General features: G+C 43.4%; 1 protein-coding gene across 1 annotated transcript in view; it reads left to right on the top strand.

The window, feature by feature from the left end:
* The window catches only part of Dhit (Double hit), a 1255395-nt gene that overhangs the window by 1001624 nt on the left and 231874 nt on the right, over window positions 1–21897 (top strand). Inside the window, exon 5 of the mRNA XM_067145213.2 lies at window positions 12250–12315. Within this exon, the coding sequence (XP_067001314.1) occupies window positions 12250–12315 (66 nt within the window). The remainder of the gene's footprint in view (window positions 1–12249; window positions 12316–21897) is intronic.

The following is a 21897-nucleotide window of genomic DNA, read 5'->3' as shown; positions in this document are numbered from 1 at the left end:
TTTGGACTTTTCACATGCATAATTCATACTTTCAATCACTTATAGGAAATATAGAATCATCAAACTCTTCACGAAAATTGGCCCACCCAGTAGCCATATGTGAGCCAAATGCTATGTACTGTATGTAGCTCTCACATAATTATCCGAAAAGTAATGCAATGTGAGATAATCTTACAAAAACTTTACCCTGTTCAACGTTTCTAACTCATGATGATGATGATGATGCTTGTTGTTTTAAGGGGCTAACATCTAGGTCATCGGCCCCTGATGATACGAAATGAGACTAAATACAATGAAAAAATAAAAATCCAAAATCCTCCACTGACCAGAATTCAAAGCGTGAGAACTAAAAATGAACGGATGGATATGAAGTTAAAACAATCAGTGGAGACGACCCGCAATGCCTCAGTCTCAGAAACTGACGGAGAACAATAGTAATACTGACCAAAGGACTGCTTCTAGAGCTCAATACTGATGATGATGATGCTTGTTGTTTAAAGGGGCCTAACATCGAAGGTCATCGGCCCCTAATGGAACGAGATGGACGAAATGACATATGATAGTTAAAATTTAAAACGTAGCCACTGATTAGAGTTTTAAAAAAATGCGATGAAAAATGAGTATGAAATTAAAACAATCAGTGGATCTAATTCGCAATGCCTTATTTTGGAACAAAAGAAGAAAAATTACAGGAGATAATGGAATAAGGCATTGCCTGCTAGTACAGATATATATACATACTTTACATTGGACGTTGATGCTTGCAAGCTAAAGAGGTCCAAAGTAAGTTATAGGTTATCGGCCTCTCATAATGGTACTTATCGCTTAGAAAGTAGAACCATGGTATTTGTCATGGTGCGGTACTAATCAAAAGTATCGTAGACTCGCGGTATTCCACATGTTATGGTACTACTCACAGGTAATGAAATTCGCACAGGTAATACAGACCTATGGTGTTTCACACACAGCGGCGCCATTTACAGGCAACGCAAACCTATGGTTTTCATTACCTACGTAAGTGTACTAACCACAGGGACTCGTACTATCCCGTGGTGTTCCTTATATAGTGGGTACTAATCATAGGCAAGCCAGAACCCTGGCGTCGCTCATATTGTGCTACTAATCACTGGTACCGTAAAAGCCTGACCGCACGGTGCTCCTGATTGCTACTAATCACAAACCTATTTGGTACCAAACATAGTGGTTCTACGCGCAAGTAATAGCGACCCATGGTGTTTCCCGCGTGGTGGTACAAATCACAAGTAGTTTCATGGTTCTAATCCAATCATCCCCTGGTCGCCCCTTTTAGTCGCCTCTTACGACAGGCAGGGGATACCGTGGGTGTATTCTTCGTCTGCGTCCCCCACCCACAGGGGGTCGTTTCTAACTCACTCTGACACAAGAATAGATGAGATATCATAGGACCAGCCATTTAGGCCACTAAATCCGGCGTCTTATGGTACAATCCTTTGTCGATATGACGTACGTTTAACAGCAGTTAATCTGTAAATGAAGGTCTGCAATATTGTAAACACGCATATACTTTCGTATGTCGATCTATATATATTCACTGATGTCGAGTTGTAGCGATCGAGAAAGGGTGTGTCTGCTATTGTAATCAGTAGGCCTACTCCCCACACCGACTTTGACTGGCGGTAGGAATGGGTTCCTTCTCCAACTCCTGTGTAACTGCCATTAGTATGGAAGGCCTACCATTGTAATGAATAGTTCACTTCTCGATTTGACTTGCAGAAGGCAATGGAGCATGCAGTTTTGTTTAAAACTCCCCTACCCGATTGTGTTTGGCTGTAGAACAGGGTGCCCGCCATTATAAACAAATGTAACCATCTAAAATGTGACTGGCATTAGGCATAGTGGCCTGCTATTTTGATGGAAACTCACCAACTTGGTGTGACTGGCAGTAAGCTGGCTGCAGTAGGAAAAGGGGCCTGACATTATAATGATAACTGCACAACTCAATTTCGACTGATAGTAGGTTAGTTGCCTGCCAATTACAATAGAAACTCCTCAACTGTTATCTGTCTGGAAGTAAGAAAGGGGGCTGCCATTGTAACGAAAACTCCCCAAATCGATTGTGACCGCGCAGTAGGCAATGGGGCCTGCAATTATAATGTAAACTTCCCAACTCGATTGTGAATGGCAGTAGACAAGTGAGCCTGCCGTTATCATCACAAATACGTAACAAACACTTTACTTTGGAAACAACGTATTCGGACCTCCCCTTGCTGTTTCTCGGATAAGCTAAGAGACATGCAATTTTAAAACCATCTTATTTACTGCATGTACAGCATTTACTTCGATATTCGAATACAATGTAGAATACCGTAGCGAAGCACGGGTACATTTGCTGGTAGGATATAAATTTTATGGTTCTGGTCCGTATTGAATTGTAATCACAATATTGAAAGGTGGACCCATTACGACATTAATATAAAGATTATTATTGCTATTAACACTGATCATAGGAAAAAATGAAAGGCGCCCGACATTTCGAAGAAATGAAGGTATCGGCCAAAGAAAGCCAACGGCCACGAAGACGTGAAAATTCAAGTCTCCCTATGCCTCGAAAACCTAATACTGTCAGGGTCGGAAAAGAAAAAGAGTTGATCAAGGAAAATCGTATAGGTTACATGAAAGTGAGGATGGCACAAGTAAGCGGAAGCAATGCCAAGACTCAAATAACGGCCCCGTGGTCGTCAACCCACGCTCCCACTTTTAGCCGCATCTTACGACAGGCGGGGGATACCGTGGGTGTTATTCTTACTCTCCCACAAACGAGGGGAGGGGGAAATTTTGAAGAGTGATGGTGGTGATTATTATTTTAAGAGGAATTACAACTAGCTAACCATCCTCTATTAACACTAATCAGAAGGAAAAATGGTAGGTGGCCGACACTTCAAAAATGAAGGTATCGGCCAAAGAAAAGACAATGGCTACAAAGGACGTGAAAAGAAAGACTTCCTAGGTCTCGATAGCTAATATTCTTGGTCGGAAAAAACAGTAGTTGATCAAGGGAGGTCGGATAGGGTAACTGAAAGAGAGGAGCCTGGCACAAGTAAGTGCAAGCAATTCAAGGAATCAGCTCAGGATCCCGTTGTCGCTACCAAACGCTCATAAGGTGAGAGCACCTAGGGCCACTTTTAGTCACTTCTTACGACGGGCAGGGGATACTTGGGTGTTATTCGTTTTGCCCCCACAAACAGGGGTGAAGGGCAATTTTGAATAGCTGAGCAGAATTTAAATTATATCATTCCCTAAAGTTCACCAACTAGGAAATTCTTCTACTACCGGACCCTCTTGTACTACTACTTGTGTTACGACTGGTAGGAGAAATTTTTGCTCGTTTTTTTATTATGTGCCGAAGGTATTCAAGCTCCGTTTTAATGAGCTATAAATTCAGGTTGGAAGCTCATTCTTCGAAGAATCTCCAAATTTGTGCTGCGGTCGGACCACGAGATACTCAAGATCTGCCTATACACCTATATTTCCAAAGTTCGGATTATTTCTCTGTAACTGCAGAAAGAGTCCACATGTCAGCGTATTATAAGGGAGCTGAGAAGACAGAGCATCTTGCTAATCCCTCTTCAGGTCTAGGCTCTGTTCGTAGCGTAATAACAAGAGTTTCATCTCCACGAAAGCAGGTATTGCTGCCTCAGTTCTACATCTAATTTCAAGCGCGTGATCCCAATGTTCGTTTAAATGCAGGTTCTCTCTGTTGGTTAGTAATTCACTGTAAAAACACTATGAGGCAAAAGCTAGGTGTCTACTTATGACTAAAGCCCTGAACGGATGCGGATATCCGCGGATTTATCCGTTAGTGTCTTGGCGGATGCAAACTGTATGGCAGTGCGGATAATTTTGCTGATAATTTCTAAATAATTATGTTTATTGTTTAATGATGTTTATTGATTTTATTGTTTGTGGTTAGGCGACCCTTGACATTGGTATGGGAGAATGGTGATATATAAAGAGCCTTGAAACCATAAAGCTGTAAATCAGCCCTAAGCCTAACTGGCTCCTGTCCGGAATTAGAGGAAGGGAGGAACAAAGGTCAGACATCGATAGGTGTCGATATCACTGTGTAATAAAATATCCGCGGATAACCATTTGCGGATTCGGATAACCATTCGCGGATGCGGGTGCGGATGAAGGAAGAGCGGATGCGGATATTATTTTGTACATCCGCGCGGGGGTCTATTATGACAGTGATATCAAGCTCATACTTATGACTTACGTGAAACACTCGATCAAAAGACATTGTAGATCTTCCAACCTTTCAGCCATTAATACTGTATCATCTTCGTACTGAATGTCATTGATGGCTTCTCCGTTAACCGTAATGTCACGGTCAATGCTTTAAAGAAATCATCTCAGCTGTGAGGACCATCGTTCGCGTTCTATCTGCATATGCAAGGACTGTTTAGCGGGTTGCACCCCCAGTTTGACTCGGGGCTCAATGCATCATTGGCCTTCCTTGCCCTTCGCCTATTATGGACACTGAAGACAGATGCCGAGAGAGGGCAGTATAGGCTACCCGTCCAATGTGGTGGCCTACGGCGGTGTGGAAGTGGCGTAGGTGTGTTTGTATCTCATTTTCATAAAGCAAGATTAATATCTACTCTTTGAATATTGAGCAGATTTTAAATAAAATGGCGTTTGGCCTCCGGAGAGGCCCGGTGCAGGTATTTCGAGTTGACGCCTTATAGGCGACCTACGCGACTTTGAGGATGGGGCGCTAAGTATGATGGATGCTTATTCCTGAGAGAGCATACGCACCCAGACCCCGAGCCATCGGAATTAACCAATTCAGGTTAAAAACCCCGACCCAGCCGGGAATTCAACCCGGGATTCCATGGAGCAAAGACCAGTCCTCTAACCATTTAGTCATGGAGCCGGACATCAAATTATATAATTGAGTACGATTCTGATATTTACTAGCGGTATTGCCAAACGCAAAGAGTTGTGATGTACACAGCTTTCGAGCAATTCACGTCCACACTGAGGTATTTTCTCCTTGGGAGATGAATTAGTTTCAACAATTTCGTATTTAAATGGAGAGCCCAAAATTGTGGAAGATCGAAGGAAGCCGTGATCATTTTATTGCTGTGTTTTATATACATTTGGAGTTCATTTCGTTTCTACACAAGCAAGCAAGGAAGCTTGTTGTTTTAAGTGACTATTTATATCCTGTTCATAACCACAGAATCTTCCATTTTGAGTGGATTCCAAACCACAGTGGCGTGATTTCTTATTTCAGAAACGCCAAGTGTGTTGGCTACAATTCAAACCCCGACCACCTTGGTGAGAAGCCATTGACAACCTCTCAGTTACCACGTTCTTTGTCTTGAAATTCGATCTATAAAGCAAGATAAATATGACTCATTGTCTGAAGAACTCTGCACATGATTATGAGGGTGTTTAGAGGTTGCAGTAAGGATGTAAAGGAGAGGGCATACAAGTCCCTGGTAATACCCCAAATAGAGTATGGTTCCATTGTATCACCAGGAGTAATTGATTCAAGAACTGGAAAAAATACAAAGAAAAGCAGTTCGATTTGCTCTGGGTGCTTTTCGACAAAATAAAGTAGCGTTACAAAAATGTTGCAAAGTTTGGGCTGGGAAGACTTGGGACAAAGAAGACGAGCCGCTCGACTTAGTGGTATGTTCCCAGCTGTCAGTGGAGAGATGGCGTTGAATGGCATTAGTAGACGAATATGATTGAGTGATGTCTTTAAAAGTAGGAAAAATCATAATATAAGGATAAAATTGGAATTCAAGAGGACAAATTGGGGCAAATATTAATGTATAGGAAGGGGAGATAGGGATTGGAATAACTTACCAAGATAGATGTTCAGTAAATTTCCAAAGCCTTTGAAATAATTTAAGAAAAGGCTAGGAAAACAACAGATAGGGAATCTGCCACCCGGGCGAACTGCCCTAAATGCAGATCAGTAGTAACTGATAAGGAAGAGTTCATTACTGAACGGACTATACAACTGAATACAACTCTGACAGTCGGGCTGAATGGCTCAAATGGCAGAACGCAGGCCTTCTGAACCCAAGTCGGTGAGTTTCATTCCGATTCAGTCCGGATGTATTTGAATATCATCCCGTAAACATGGGAGGAAGTAAACAAACAGAACGTAGAAACGTGTAAAAAGTTGAGGAAATGTATTTATTTTACTTAGGGTATGGTATGGCATTACACAAGGAAGGTGGTGGTGATTACTGTTTTAAGAGGAAGTACAATTAGGCAATCATCCACTATACATGACTATAATGCAAAGGATCCGATACTTCGAAAAATGAAGGTATCGGCCAAAGAAAGACAAGACGCGAAAATGAAAGACTCCCTAGCCTTCGGAAACCTAATAGCGTCAGGGTAGGAAAAGAACAAGAGTTGATCAAGGGCGGTTGGGTAGGATACATGAAAGTGAGGAGCCTGGCATAAGTGGAAGCAATGCCAGGACACAGCTAAGAGCCCCGTGGTCGCCAACCTACACTCCAAAGTTTAGAGCCCCTAGGTCCCCTTTTAGTCGCCTCTTACGACAGCCAGGGGATACCCAGGGTGTTATTTCACTGACCCCACCCACAGGAGGTCATTAAAAAAGGAAGAAAAACAACCATACAAACATACATATACTACTATAAATACAAAAATAAAAGATAATAATGCATAACTAACAATAATGATCGAATATTTTTTAACATCTTGCTTTACCTTGCACCGACACAGGTAAGTCCTATGGTGACGGTGTGATAGGAAAGGGCTAAGAGTCGGAAGTAAGTAGCCGTGGTCTTAATTAAGGTACAGCATGTACCTGGTATGAACATGGGAAACCACGGAAAATCATCTTCAGGTCTGCCGACAGTGGGTTCGAACCCACTATCTCCCGAATACAAGCTCACAGTTGCTTGCCCCTAACCGCACGGCCCACTCGCTCGGTAATAAACAAACAAAAAATACAAATAATAAAATACATTTTAATGGAATGACAGGAAACAAGAGGGAAAATACACCTATGCATACAAATTACCAAAAACACAAAAAATAAATAATGCATACAAATTAATAAAATACATATTACTAGAATGGCACCAAGACAAAAGAATGTTAGAGCCTAACGTCCAGTCTATTTATCCACTCAAGGCTTGATGGTGTAGCACTGAAGAAGTCTCTCGGATCCCCTGGGAAAACTCTCCAGTAGCACTCCTAGATGCTGCTGCTGCTGCTGCTGCTGCTGCTGATGATGATGATGCTTGTAGTTTTAAAGGGCCTAACATCGAGGTCATCGGCCCCTAATGGTACGAAATGAGACGAAATGTTATGATCATTTAAAATCTAGAATCCTCCACTGACCAGATTCGAAAACATGAGGGCGAAGAACGAATGGATGGATATGAATTTAAAACAATCAGTGGATCCAACCCGCAATGCCCCACATTCCCAGAAACTAGCGCTAAATAATAGTATTACTGACCCAGGAATTGCGTCTAAAGCATAATACTGAATCGATGATGCTTGTAGTCGAAATGGGTCCAAAATCCAGGTCATCGGCCCCTCAAAATGGTACTTATCGCTAGGAAAATAGAACCATGCTATTTGTCATGTTGCGGTATTAATCAAAAGCAGCGTAGACTCGCGGTATTCCACACATTATAGTACTACTCACAGGTAATGAAATTCGTACATGTAACACAGTCCGCCTCTGTGGTGTAGTGGTTAGCGTGATTAGCTGCCACCCCCGGAGGTCCGGGTTCGATTCCCTGCTCTGCCACGAAATTTGAAAAGTGGTACGAGGGCTGGAACGGGGTCCACTCAGCCTCGGGAGGTCAACTGAGTAGAGGTGGGTTCGATTCCCACCTCAGCCATCCTGGAAGTGGTTTTCCGTGGTTTCCCACTTCTCCTCCAGGCGAATGCCGGGATGGTACCTAACTTAAGGCCACGGCCGCTTCCTTACCTCTTCCTTGCCTATCCCTTCCAATCTTCCCATCCCTCCACAAGGCCCCTGTTCAGCATAGCAGGTGAGGCCGCCTGGGCGAGGTACTGGTCATTCTCCCCAGCTGTATCCCCGACCAAGAGTCTGAAGCTCTAGGACACTGCCCTTGAGGCGGTAGAGGTGGGATCCCTCGCTGAGTCCGAGGGAAAAGCCGAACCTAGAGGGTAAACAGATGATGATGATGATGATGACATGTAACACAGACCTATGGTGTTTCGCACACTGTGGCGCTATTTACAGGCAACGCAAACCTATACTGGCAACGCAAACCTATGGCGTTCCTCACTAAGCAGAAGCAAGGCAGAACCATGGTGTCGCTAATCCCATGGTGTTGCGCACATAGGGGTACGAATCACAGGTACTGTAGAAGCCAGCAACGTACTCTTTTGCTACTAATCACAAACCTATTTGGTACCCAACATAGTGGTACTACGCGCAAGTAAAAGCGACCCATAGTGTTCCCCGCGTGGTGGTAAATATCACAAGTAGTTTCATAGTTCTAATAAAATAATCCCCTGGTCGCCCCTTTTAATTGCCTCTTACGGCAGGCAGGGGATACCGTGGGTGTATTCTTCGTCTGCGTCCCTCACCCGCAGGGGTTATGTGTTTGGTCCGCAAGAGGTATTTTATTTCGCTCAAGTCCGCCGGCAAGCCGGTTAGGGCCCCCTATCCGCCACCTGGGACGCGCCACGTGGGAGTATCACCTCTCCCCCTGCTACGCCAGCAGTAGTAGGTTCGTGGCCTAGATGATGTGCCGGATGGTTTGGTACGGTGTTCCGCAATCAGAGACTGGAACTGAGAGCTTGCCCCACTTGTGTAGGGTGTACGCTTATACTCCTTGCCCTGTTCGGATGCGGACGAGACTTTTCCACTTATGTTTCGAAAGTTCAAAGCCCTTGGGTTTCTGTGTGGGGTCGATAAGGTCACGTACTTCAGATGGAGTACTCTCAGTCCAGAATTCATGTAATTTAGCAACAATGTGGATGTTACTATTCGCACGCAGTTGGGCTAGTCGTAGATGTGGGAAGCCGGTTTATTGTCAAATGTGGAATGTCATCATGAATCAGAAGTTCGAGGTTGTTCATTATTTTCAAATAAGTTATTCTTTTAGCAGTGCGTCTTATCTTAATGCTGAGGGGGCTATATGGCTGAGTGTTGGAAGCCAATATAGTAAAAATTTTAATAAATAAATGAACACTGGATTAAAGCACTCACGAAACCATCGACAGAGGGCGGTGAATCACAGCACGACGATCCTTGAGTCCAGTTAGTGGGGTAGGCCGTGGATAGTACGGTCATGACTTCCACGTTTCTTTGAATTTCTTTGCTCACTGTCGGAAGCAGAACTTAACATGCCCTGATGAAGGCCAATGCAATTTGGCTGAAAGCTCGGCTTCATTAAATAAATAAAGTGGCTTTAATCCAGTATTCATTTATTTATTTACGTTAATACAATGAGCCACGAAGACCTACATTCATTACAGGTTATTTGCTTTACGCCCCAAAAACTAAATTTACGGTTTCCGGAGACGCCGAGGTAACGGAATTTAGTCGCACAGGAGTTCTTTTACGTGCCAGTAAATCTACTGACACGAGGCTGACGTGTTTGAGCACCTTGAAATATCATCGGACTGAGCCAGGATCGAACCGGCCATGTTGGGGTCAGAAAGCCAGCGCCTCAACCGTCTGAGCCACTCGACCCGGCCCAAAGAGTAGTTCTTGTGCATCCAGAGATGGTTCTCATTGCTATATTGAGCTAAGTGTCGATCTTCTTTATGTAAGCGCTATTCAACCACACCGGAAAACAATATTCACTCACAGAGAACACTAGAAGTTTGAAGTGTATCTGCTGTTGCTCCCCAGTTGGTGCTGCGGACTTTATGAATGAGATTATTTCGAGTGCTTAATTGTTGAGGGTGGTGGTGATTTAAGAGGAAGTACAACTAGGTAACTAACCTCTATATAACACTAATTTGAGAGAAAAATGAAAGGGATCCCACACTTCGAAAAAATGAAGATATCGGCCCAAGAAAGAAAGGATCACGAAGGGCGTGAAACTGAGACTCCCTAGGATTCGCAAACCTAATACCGCCGTAGTCAGAAAAGAACAAGAGTTGACCAAGATAGGTGGATAGGATAAATGAAACCGAAGAAGCAATGCGATGACTCAGGTAAGGGCCCCGTGGTCGCTACCCCACGCTCACAAGTTGAGAGCCCCTTGGGCCCTTTTAGTCGCCTCTTATGATAGGCAGGGAATACCGTGGGTGTATTCTTCATCTGCGTCCCCCACCCACAGGGGGTACTGTCCCTTTCAACTATCTTACGCCACCTCGAAATAGCGCATGTAAAAATTTGATCCGTCGTATGTAATCTACTGTCTTGTGCCCGGTTCAAAGTGGCCCAACCATTTTCATCTCCCGTCTGTTCTTGAACGGAAGTCTCATGCAGCGCCAAGAGTGTACTTCCAACAGTCTTTCCTGTTTCTTTTATGAACAGCTGTCAATAGTGGTAGTGATTATTGTTTTAAGAGGAAGTACAACTAAGCAACCATCCTCTACTGTATACAACACTAACCAGAATGAAAAAAATAAAAGGTATCCGACACTTCGAAAAATGAAGGTATCGGCCAAAGGACGACAAGGGCCATGAAGAGCATGAAAATGAAAGTCTGCCTAGGCCTCGAGTGCTCTAATACCGTCTGGTCCGGAAAAGAACAAGAGTTGCCCAAGGGATGGTGGTGGTGGTGATTATTGTTTTAAGAGGAAGTACAACTAGGCAACCATCCTCTATATAACACTAATCAGAGGGAAAAATGGAAGGGATCCGACACTTCGAAAAATGAAGATATCGGTCAAAGAAAGACAAGGGCCACAAAGGGCGTGAAAATGAAAGACTCCCTAGCCCTCGCAAACCTAATAGCGTCGGGGTCGGAAAAGAACAAGAGTTGACCAAGGTAGGTCGGAGAGGATAGATGAAAGTGAGGAGACTGGCACAAGTAAGTGGAAGCAATGCCAGCACTCAGCTGAGGGACCCGTGGTCGCCAACCCACGCTCCAAAGTTCAGAGCCCCTGGGGCCCCTTTTAGTCGCTTCTTACGACAGGCAGGGGATACCGTGGGTGTTATTCTACCGCCCCCACCCACAGGGGGAATTGCCCAAGGGAGGTCGGATAGGAGAGATTAAATTGAGGAGCCTGGCACAAGTAAGTGGAAGCAATGCCAGCACTCAGCTAAGGGGCCCGTGGTCACCAACCCACGCTCTAAAGTTCAGATCCCCTGGGGCTGCTTCCCCAAGTCCCAGCCGGAGTGTCATTTTGCGCACATTTACACATTTGAAGTCCGTAACTAAGTTTTTAACGCGCTGCGCACTGTTAGGCATTTGTACGCTGTGCGATGAGCCGCTGGGAGGAGAATCTTGAATATTGACTTGCCTCGTGTTTCTGGATATTCAAACTAAAAAAATATGTTTGTATTCGGTACCCTGAAGGGGTAGCGCGGGCCTGTTAGACGGAAACACCCTCACTCAGGGCAGGGAGGTATGGAGCGGTGAAGGTAATGTATGGAGAAGATGAAGGGACTGGCGGCCGTGGTCTATACTAGGAAGTGTTCCAGCATTCGCCATAGTGCAGGAGAATGGAAAACCATTCTCAGGACAACCGACGGTGGGGACCAGCCACTCTCCGTCTCGCGAATACAGAGGCGTAGAGCCAGGATAGAGCCGTAGCCACCGCTCCTTTGCTCGAATGGTCGGTCGGAATAAAGAGCTGTCGGACTACGGACTAGCCGTGGCAACTTGTAGCCCGAAAACTATTCTGTATCTTCCGACCCTATGATCGACTCGCCATCATACTGCTTGTGGATGTTTCCGGCAGTCTCATCCTAACAAAGGAACATTATAACGGTGCAGCGGACAACTTCAAGGAGTGCTACGATCGTACCACGCGAGAAAGTGTTTGAACTAAATTGCAAGCAGTAAGGGTGCTTCTACATACTCTATAAGTAGCAAAGGGGTAAAGAAATGGTTTCTTAAAGAAAAAGTGATGCATTAATTAGAGTTATAAAATACACATGGCAGGTCTGGACTATGATCTTCAGCATGGTTTATCCTTCCCACTGGGTAAGAGTTGAATCTCTTCATCACTGTGTGTCGAGAAACTTGTTTTCGTTTGTTTACCCCACCCAGTGTAAGCTGGAGTGAGATAAGACTCATTCTTTGTATTCTCTTGTTACAGTTTGGCGGTGAAAAACGGCGAGGACCGGCCGCGGCCTCCCGATCTGCCCAACAACGGAGAACCGCTGTAAGTATCACACATATCTCACTTTAATCTTAATTTCAGTCCACAACGAGCGTCCTGCGCAGGGAGATGATGGGGTGTTACCTGTCTCGGAGAACTAGTTGAACTCTGCTCTTTTGCGGTAACTCAACTACGAAGAGCAACGTTCATAAACCGAACACATTAATCCGAGGGTTCTTAACCTGCGGTCTATTGACTCCTTGGCGGTCGATGGGTGGAGTTCATGTGGTCAGTCAGGTGGTGGTGGTGGTGATTATTGTTTTAAGAGGAAGTACAACTAGGCAACCACCCTCTATATAACACTAATCAGAGAGAAAGAAGGGAAGGGGTCCGACACTTCGAAAAAGGAAGGTATCGGCCAAAGGAAGACAAGGGCCACGAAGGGCGTGAAAATGAAAGACTCCCTAGCCCTCGCAAACCTAATAGCGTCGGGGTTGGAAAAGAACAAGAGTTGACCAAGTGAGGTCAGATAGGAGAGATGAAAGTGAGGAGCCTGGCACAAATAAGTGGAACCAATGTCAGGACTCAGCTGAGGACCCCGTGGTCGCCAACCCACGCTCCAAAGTTCAGAACCCCTGGACCCCCTTTTAATAGCCTCTTACGACAGGCAGGAGATACCGTGGGTGTTATTCTATCGCCCCCACCCACAGGGGGATGTGGGCAGTCAAGTCAATTAAAATGTATCATTTATATTCACTATAATTTTAACGTGAACATAAAGGTACGCTTAGATATGGATATTAGCAATCACTGTTAAACGGTAAACATTTGCGTACGTGCGTTTATGCCACACCTCACTGCATTCTATGCTGTAGTAGAGGGAAGGTGGTGGTGGTGATTATTGTTTTGAGAGGAAGTACAACTGGGCAACCATCCTCTGTATAACACTAATCTGAGAGGAAAAGTGGAAGGGGTCCGACACTTCGAAAAATGAAGGTATCGGCCAAAGGAAGACAAGGGCCACGAAGGGCATGAAAATGAAAGACTCCCTAGCCCTCGCATACCTAATAGCGTCGGGATCGGAAAAGAACAAGAGTTGATCAAGGAAGGTCGGATAGGATAGATGAAAGTGAGGAGCCTGGCACAAGTAAGCGGAAGCAATGCCAGGACTCAACTGAGGGCCCCGTGGTCGCCAACCCACGCTCCAAAGTTCAGAGCCCATGGGGCCCCTTTTAGTTGCCTCTTACGACAGGCAGAGGATACCGTGGGTGTTATTCTACCGCCCCCACCCACAGGGGGTGTAGTGGAGGGAAGCGAGGACTTCATTAAGACAAGTTCGAAATTTCAAGTCTTTATGTTTATACATTTCTAAATATTTTTGAGTGTGATTTGATTGTATCTGATGATGTTCTTTCAGGAACGAAATATGTCATTCTATTTTAATTTTTTCTTTTACAAGTATAATTATATTATCATATGCTTTATTTCTCATGTAGTAAGTATCTAAATTAATTTATTCAAAGTTTCGGCACACTGAAAAACCAAACAACTATAAAATAACTGAGTCGCAAGTGAAAAGAAATGGGTTCAGATATCACGAAAAGCATTTATGTACATTTGTATTTTTATTGTAAATTAGTTTTAAATTCTCCAATTCGTAATGAGCTGAGCTATGTTTATGATGTTGTTTGAGTCATCAGTCCATAGACTGGATTGATGCAGCTGTCCATGCCAGCCCATCGTGTGCTAAACTAAGTAGCTACTGCATCCTACATCTGCTCTGATCTGTTTGTCATATCCATAACTCTGTCCATCCCTACCGTTCGTACCGCCTACACTTCTCTCAAAAACCAACTGAAGAAGTCCTGGGTACTTCAAGATGTGCCTCATCATTCTCTCACTTCTTCTCGCCAAATTTAGCCAAATCGATCTCCTCTCACCAGTTCGATTCAGCATCTCTTCAATTGTGATTCTATCTATCCATCTCACCTTCAGCATTCTTCTGTAAGACCACATTTGAAAAAACTTCTCTTCTCTTTCTTTCTGAGCTCGTCATCGTCCATTTTTCACTTCCATACAATGTCACGATCCAGACGAAAGTCTTCGAAAATCTCTTCCTAAGCCCTATATCAATGTTCGAAGGGAATAAATTTATTTTTTTAAGGAAGACCTTCCTTGCTTGTGCTAGTCTGCATTTCATGTGCTCCTTACTTCTGCCATCGTTAGTTATTTCACTACCTAACTAACAATAACCATCTACTTCCTTTAAGACTTAACTTCCTAATCTAGTATTATCTGCATCACCTAACTTCGTTCGACTGCACTCCATTGCTTTTGTTTTGGACTTATTTATTTTCATCTTGTACATCTTATCCAAGACTCTGTCCATACCATTCAGCAATTTCTTTCTCCAGATCTTCTCCAGTCTCAGATAAAATAACAATATCATCGGCAAATCTCAGGGTTTTGATTTCCTCTCCTTGGATTGTGATTCCCTTTCCAAATTCCTCTTTGATTTTCTTTACTGCCCTGTTCTATAAGTGCGTGAAATGTGAATCGACTACGCGGCATATTTGCTTTGAGCACGGGCGAAATCAACTGGATGTCATGGATGAGACGGATAACACGCGTGTTGCCTTTTCAAAGAACATTCCACAGTTTCATCGTCTTATTCATGCCCATTCTCGTTTTCAATGAACATGAAATTTAAAGCCATATTGAAGATTTTTTTGTTCGTTAACCATTAATAAAAACTAAAAAACAAAATTTTACGTTAAGATGGATTTCTCCATTCATACTTTGTATAAGTAATACACTGCTTGAGGCAGTTTTTCGATACAGTAAAGTTCGAAAAATGTACTTATTGTCACTTTTATATGGTGGGGTCCGCAGGTTTCACCAGATTTTCAAAGTATCTGTGTCATAAAAAAGGTTAAGAACCCCTTTACTAGAGTCTAATGTCCTATTTTGATCATGGTGATGATGATGCTTGTTTTTTAAAGGGGCCTAACATCAAGGTCATCGGCTCCGAATGGTGTTGTTGTTGTTTGAGTCATCAGTCCATAGACTGGTTTGATGCAGCTCTACATGCCACCCTATCCTGTGCTAACCTTTTCATTTCTACGTAACTATTGCATCCTACATCTGCTCTAATCTGCTTGTCATATTCATATTTTGGTCTACCCCTACCGTTCTTACCCCCTACACTTCCTTCAAAAACCAACTGAACAAGTCCTGGGTGTCTTAAGATGTGTCCTATCATTCTATCTCTTCTTCTCGTCATATTTAGCCAAATCGATCTCCTCTCACCAATTCGATTCAGTATCTCTTCATTCGTGATTCGATCTATCCATCTCACCTTCAGCATTCTTCTCTAACACCACATTTCAAAAGCTTCTATTCTCTTTCTTTCTGAGCCAGTTATCGTCCATGTTTCACTTCCATACAATGCCACGCTCCACACGAAAGTCTTCAAAAACATCTTTCTAATTCCGATATCAATGTTTGAAGTGAGCAAATTTCTTTTCTTAAGAAAGCTCTTCCTTGCTTGTGCTAGTCTGCATTTTATGTCCTCCTTACTTCTGCCATCGTTAGTTATTTTACTACCCAAGTAACAATATTCATCTACTTCCTTTAAGACTTCATTTCCTAAACTAATATTTCCTGCATCACCTGCCTTCGTTCGACTGCACTCCATTACTTTTGTTTTGGACTTATTTATTTTCATCTTGTACTCCTTACACAAGACTTCATCCATACCATTCAGCAACTTCTCGAGATCTTCTGCAGTCTCAGATAAAATAACAATATCATCGGCAAATCTCAAGGTTTTGATTTCCTCTCCTTGGACTGTGATTCCCTTTCCAAATTTCTCTTTGATTCCCTTTACTGCCTGTTCTATGTAAACATTGAAAAGGAGAGGGGACAAACTGCAGCCTTGCCTCACTCCTTTCTGGATTGCTGCTTCTTTTTCAAAGCCCTCGATTCTTATCACTGCAGACTGATTTTTATACAGATTGTAGATAATTCTTCGTTCTCGGTATCTGATCCCTATCATCTTCAGAATCATAAATAGCTTGGTCCAATCAACATTATCGAATGCCTTTTCTAGATCTACGAATGCCATGTACGTGGGCTTGTCCTTCTTGATTCGATCCTCTAAGATCAGACGTAAAGTCAGGTTAGCTTCACGTGTTCCTACATTTCTTCTGAAGCCAAATTGATCTTCTCCCAACTCAGCTTCAACTTGTTTTTCCATTCTTCTGTAAATAATACGTGTTAAAATTTTGCAGACATGAGATACTAAACTAATGGTGCGGTAGTTTTCACACCTGTCAGCACCGGCTTTCTTGGGAATAGGTATAACCACATTCTGCTGAAAATCGGATGGGACTTCTCCTGTCTCATACATCTTGCAGACTAAATGAAATAACCTTGCCATGCTGGTTTCTCCTAAGGCAGTCAGTAATTCAGAGGGAATGTCATCAATTCCAGGTGCCTTGTTCTTATTGAGGTCACTCACAGCTCTGTCAAACTCTGACCTCAAAATTGGGTCTCCCTTTTCATCAACATCAACAGCCTCTTCATGTTCCAGAACCAAATTATCTACATCTTTACCTTGATACAACTGTTGGATATGCTCCTGCCATCTTTCTGCTTTGTCTTCTTTCCCTAGAAGTGGTTTTCCATCTGAGCTCTTAATATTCATACACCTAGATTTCCTTTCTCCAAAGGTTTCCTTGATTTTCCTGTATGCAGCATCTACCTTTCCCAGGACCATACAGCCTTCGACATCTTTGCATTTCTCCTTCAGTCACTCTTCCTTAGCTGCCTTGCACTTTCTATCCACTTCATTCTTTAATCGCCTGTATTCTTTTCTGCCCTCTTCATTTCCAGCATTCTTGTATTTTCGTCGTTCATCAATCAGGTCTAGTATCTCCTGAGTTATCCACTGATTCTTAGTTGATCTTTTCTTCCTTCCTAACATTTCTTCAGCAGCCCTACTGACTTCATTTTTCATGACTCTCCACTCTTCCTCTATAGTGTTTCCTTCAGCCTTTTCATTTAGTCCTTGTGCAACATGTTCCTTGAAACAATCCCTCACATTCTTTTCTTTCAACTTGTCTAGATCCCATCTTTTTGCATTCTTTCCTTTCTTCAATTTCTTCAACTTCAGATGGCATTTCATGACCAACAAGTTGTGGTCAGAGTCCACGTCTGCTCCTGGGAAAGTTTTGCAATCCAACGCCTGGTTTCTGAATCTCTGCCTAATCATAATGAAGTCTATTTGATACCTTCCAGTGTCTCCAGGTCTCGTCCACGTATACAGCCGTCGTTTGTGGTGTTTGAACCAAGTATTGGCAAGGACTAAATTATGATCAGTGCAGAATTCAACCAGACGACTTCCTCTTTCGTTCCTTCGTCCCAATCCAAATTCGCCTACTGTACTACCTTCTCTTCCTTGGCCTACCACTGCATTCCAGTCTCCCATCACAATTAGATTCTCGTCACCTTTTACATATTGTATTAAATCTTCTATCTCCTCATATATTCTTTCGATTTCTTCATCATCCGCTGAACTAGTAGGCATATAGACCTGCACTATTGTGGTGGGCATTGGTTTGGTGTCTATCTTGACGACAATAATTCTTTCACTATGCTGGTCGTAGTAGCTTACCCGCTGCCCTATTTTCTTATTCATTATTAAACCAACTCCTGCATTTCCTCTGTTTGATTTTGTGTTGATAATTCGGTAGTCGCCTGACCAAAAATCTTGTTCTTCCTGCCAACGTAGTTCACTTATGCCAACTACATCTAACTTTAGCCTATCCATCTCCCTTCTCAGATTCTCTAACCTACCACAACGATTCAAACTTCTAACATTCCACGCTCCGACTCGCAGAATGTCAGTATCCATCTTCCTGATGATCGCCCCCTCTCGTGTAGTCCCCACCCGGAGATCCGAATGGGGGACTAGTTTACCTCCGGAATATTTTACCCGGGAGGAAGCCATCATCAGTACATCATTCATACAGAGAGAGATGCATGTCCTCGGAAGTTAGTTACGGCTGTAGTTTCCCGTTGCTTTCAGCCGTGTAGCAGTATCAACACAGCTAAGCCATGTTGAGTATTATTACAAGGCCGTATCAGTCAATCATCCAGACTGCCGCCCTTGCAACTACCGAAAGGCTGCTACCGCCCTTTCGATGAACCATTCGTTAGTCTGGTCTCTCAACAGATACCCATCCGATATGGTTGCACCTGCGGCACGGCTATCTGCATCATTGGGACACGCAAGCCTCCCCACCGCGGCAAGGTCACATGGTTCGCAGAGGAGGCTCCGAATGGTACGAAATGAAATAACAAAAAGTTGAAATTCATTCAATGACCAAAACAAAATAAAAAATGTCATGAAGAATGAATGGATGGGCATGAACCCAACAAAGAAACAAAAAACAAACAAACAAAAAGCAGCGGATCAGACTCAAAAAAGAGATCGTAAACAATAGTATTACTGACCAAGGGACCACTCATAAAGCACAATGATGCTTGATGTCTAAAGGGGTGCAAAATCCATGTCTAAGGCCCCACAGAATGGTACATGTCGCGAGTAAAGTAGAACCATGGTATTTGTCATGTTGGGGTACTAATGAAAAGTAGCGAAGACTCACGGTGTTCCACACAAGACGATACTACTCACAAGTATTGTACTTCGTACAGGGAACGCAGACCTATGGTGTTTCTCACACAATGCCGCCATTCAGAGCCGACGCAAACCGATGAGTTTCCTCACCTAGGTGTACTAGGCACGGGTGCCGGTCCCACGGGCCCCGTGGTTTTCCTCACATAGTGGATACTAATCACAGGCAACGCAGACCCACGGTGTCGCTCATATAGTGGTACAACTCACAGGCAACGCCCAGACACGCGGTGTTGCTCACATGGGTACAACGCACGGGTACTGGAAACCCCCCGGCCAGGCTGCTACTAATCACAAACCCATTTCGTACCGAATATAGTGGTACAACTCGCAAGTACAGGCAACCCATGGTGTTCCCGCGTGATGCTACGAATCAGAAGTGGTTTCATGGTTCTAATTCAATCATCCCTTGGTCTCCCCTTTTAGTCGCCTCTCACGACAGGCAGGGGATACCGTGGGTGTGTTATTCGTCTGCGTCCCCCACCCACAGGGGGTAAGGAGAGAGAGAAAAGAAGAAGAAGAAAGAAGGGATCCGTCACTTCGAAAGATGAAGTAAAGGTTGAAGAAAGGCAAGGGAGCCACGAAGGGGGTGAAATGAAAGACTCCCTAGGCCTCGAATGCTCTAATACCGTCGGGGTCGGAAAAGAACAAGAGTTGACCAAAGGAGGTCGGACAGGATAGACGAAAGTGAGGAGCCTGGCACAAGTAAGTGGAAGCAATGCCAAGGCTCAGCTAAGGGCCCCGTGGTCGCCAATCCACACTCCCTAGTTGAGAGCCCCTTGGGCCCCTTTTAGTCGCCTCGTACGACAGGCAGGTGATACCGCGGGTGTATTCTACATGTGCGTCCCCCACCCGCAGGGGGTAATGTCCTATTTTGAAGATAGCACTTTAGCACGAAAGTAAGTAAACATGTAAGTTTCCCTGTTGTGATGCTCACAAGCAAAGGGATGGAGCTCACTCCAACTTATGTGTCCGATAGATCGTGCACAAATCAGTACACAGAACCTTCGCACAGCCATAATTATAAAACAGCGAAATATGAATGAGTGGTCGCCGGAGGAGGTCCATATAGTGACCTGTTTACTGCAGACATAAACATGTAAACCTATCAATATTGCCGGAAGAAATATATCTGTATACGGAGAGGAAGTAGTATCAGTCCAGCAAGTGCGGAAATAGCACCGTAAATCGGCAGAAGGTCGAAACATGAAGACCGGAGAGACAACGGACGAACAGTTCACGCATGCGTTAATGCCATTGATGAAATGCTGTGGGAGGAGAGACGTGTTGTGCTGAATCAGCCAGAGGTGCTGAACGAATAAAATGCCACTTTCTACCGCCAAGGAAAGGTGACACTTATTTTACACAATGGCAAATACTTGAATAACTTTGACCATTATTTGGAAAAATAACGAAGTCATCCCGACTCAAGCAGTGTCCTTTATTTTAACCTGTCTCTACCTGCTCCCTAACAAAACTTTGGGAAGTTTATCTTTCTACTCGCCCTCGTGTGTTAAAAATTGATTAGTAAACTTCTTCTCTCTGTCAGGCCATCAGCATGAACGCTGATTGGATACTCAAATAACACCAACAACGTTTATGTGGTTATTGAGAAACCGCAAAAACCTATGGCGGCGCCAGTATGGGGCAAGATGACAAATGAGGTAGTTTTCAATTGCTTTCTTTAATAGTAAATCGCATCAAGTGAGATGGTTGGATGCTATTTCGGCTAGAAATATGTTTGTCACCTACTATAATTTATTCGTCAACTCATTAACAAGTTTCTGTATTACAATATTCTGTTACATCATCACGTTTTGCTGTGAGTTGCTAACGAGTGATGTGTTACATTACACTTCTCTGCATGTGTACACAGCTGAATTATCGCGCATATATGTAATAAATAACACAAAATATTCAATTGTTGCAGTTTCATTAAGTGCCTGACCATGTTTGAATTGCTACGTAGTACAGTTGATCGTACAGCCAGAGATTCAACACCTGGTATGAGGTGTCAGAAAATAGCCCAACTCCCTGTAAGAGCTTCCGGCTTCGTGCGAAATAGTCCTTGTTGGAGGGTAATGAGCCCTCAGTGGAGGAACTGACTCTAGAATTCCATCACAAGAGAAAGGTCAGCAACATCTACTGTAAGAGATGTTAGACAGACCACAGCTATGTCAAGATGGCAGGCGCAAGAGATCTCCATTAGATGGAACATTGATGGTGAGGAAGGCACGGGAAAGCCACCTCACTGTCTTCCGAAGACAATGCCAAGGCGAAGGACCGCCAACAATGGAGGAACTCTGTAGCCATTTACCACTCCTAGTACTGAGTACAGGCAAGCTTCCCTGAAGTTGCATCATCTAATAAGCATACAGTTAGAAAATTAATCATAAAATTAATGGATCAGTATAGGCCACTAACATGCAGGGTGGTCACAACTTGATATACATCATTTCCATGACAGGTTTCTTGTTTAATTCTTCATCAATTTAACCGAACATACCACTGTATAAATTCTAATATTTTACGAGATGGACAACACTAAAGTTGGAAGCTTTAGATGATGATTTCAGTAACAGGAATTCAAAAGAGCAATAACAATCAAAACACATCATTAGAAATTGACTCCTAAGAGAAAATTATATTTTCCACCTTTCAAAATACATTCTTAGGAAATACTTTACATTATTAATAAATAATGAAAAGAGATATTTTTATAACACCAGAATATGTATCGGCTCCCGTTGGACCATCATCAGCTAGCTAACAAATAAATTAGCAAGAGATATTCTAAAACATTACTAGGCAAATATGATGCATAAAAGAGTGATGTGTTGTAGAAATAAAAGTTCATTAAAATATAGCGCGACGATTAAAAAAACACTTGTTAGTTTTAATGCTAAATACACACTGCATTAGTACAAAATATTGATATTACAAGT

This window comes from Anabrus simplex, chromosome 4 (assembly GCF_040414725.1).
Source record: "Anabrus simplex isolate iqAnaSimp1 chromosome 4, ASM4041472v1, whole genome shotgun sequence".
NCBI lineage: Eukaryota > Metazoa > Arthropoda > Insecta > Orthoptera > Tettigoniidae > Anabrus > Anabrus simplex.
The sequence above is the reverse complement of the archived record's forward strand: the minus strand, read 5'-3'. Positions and strand labels throughout refer to the sequence as shown.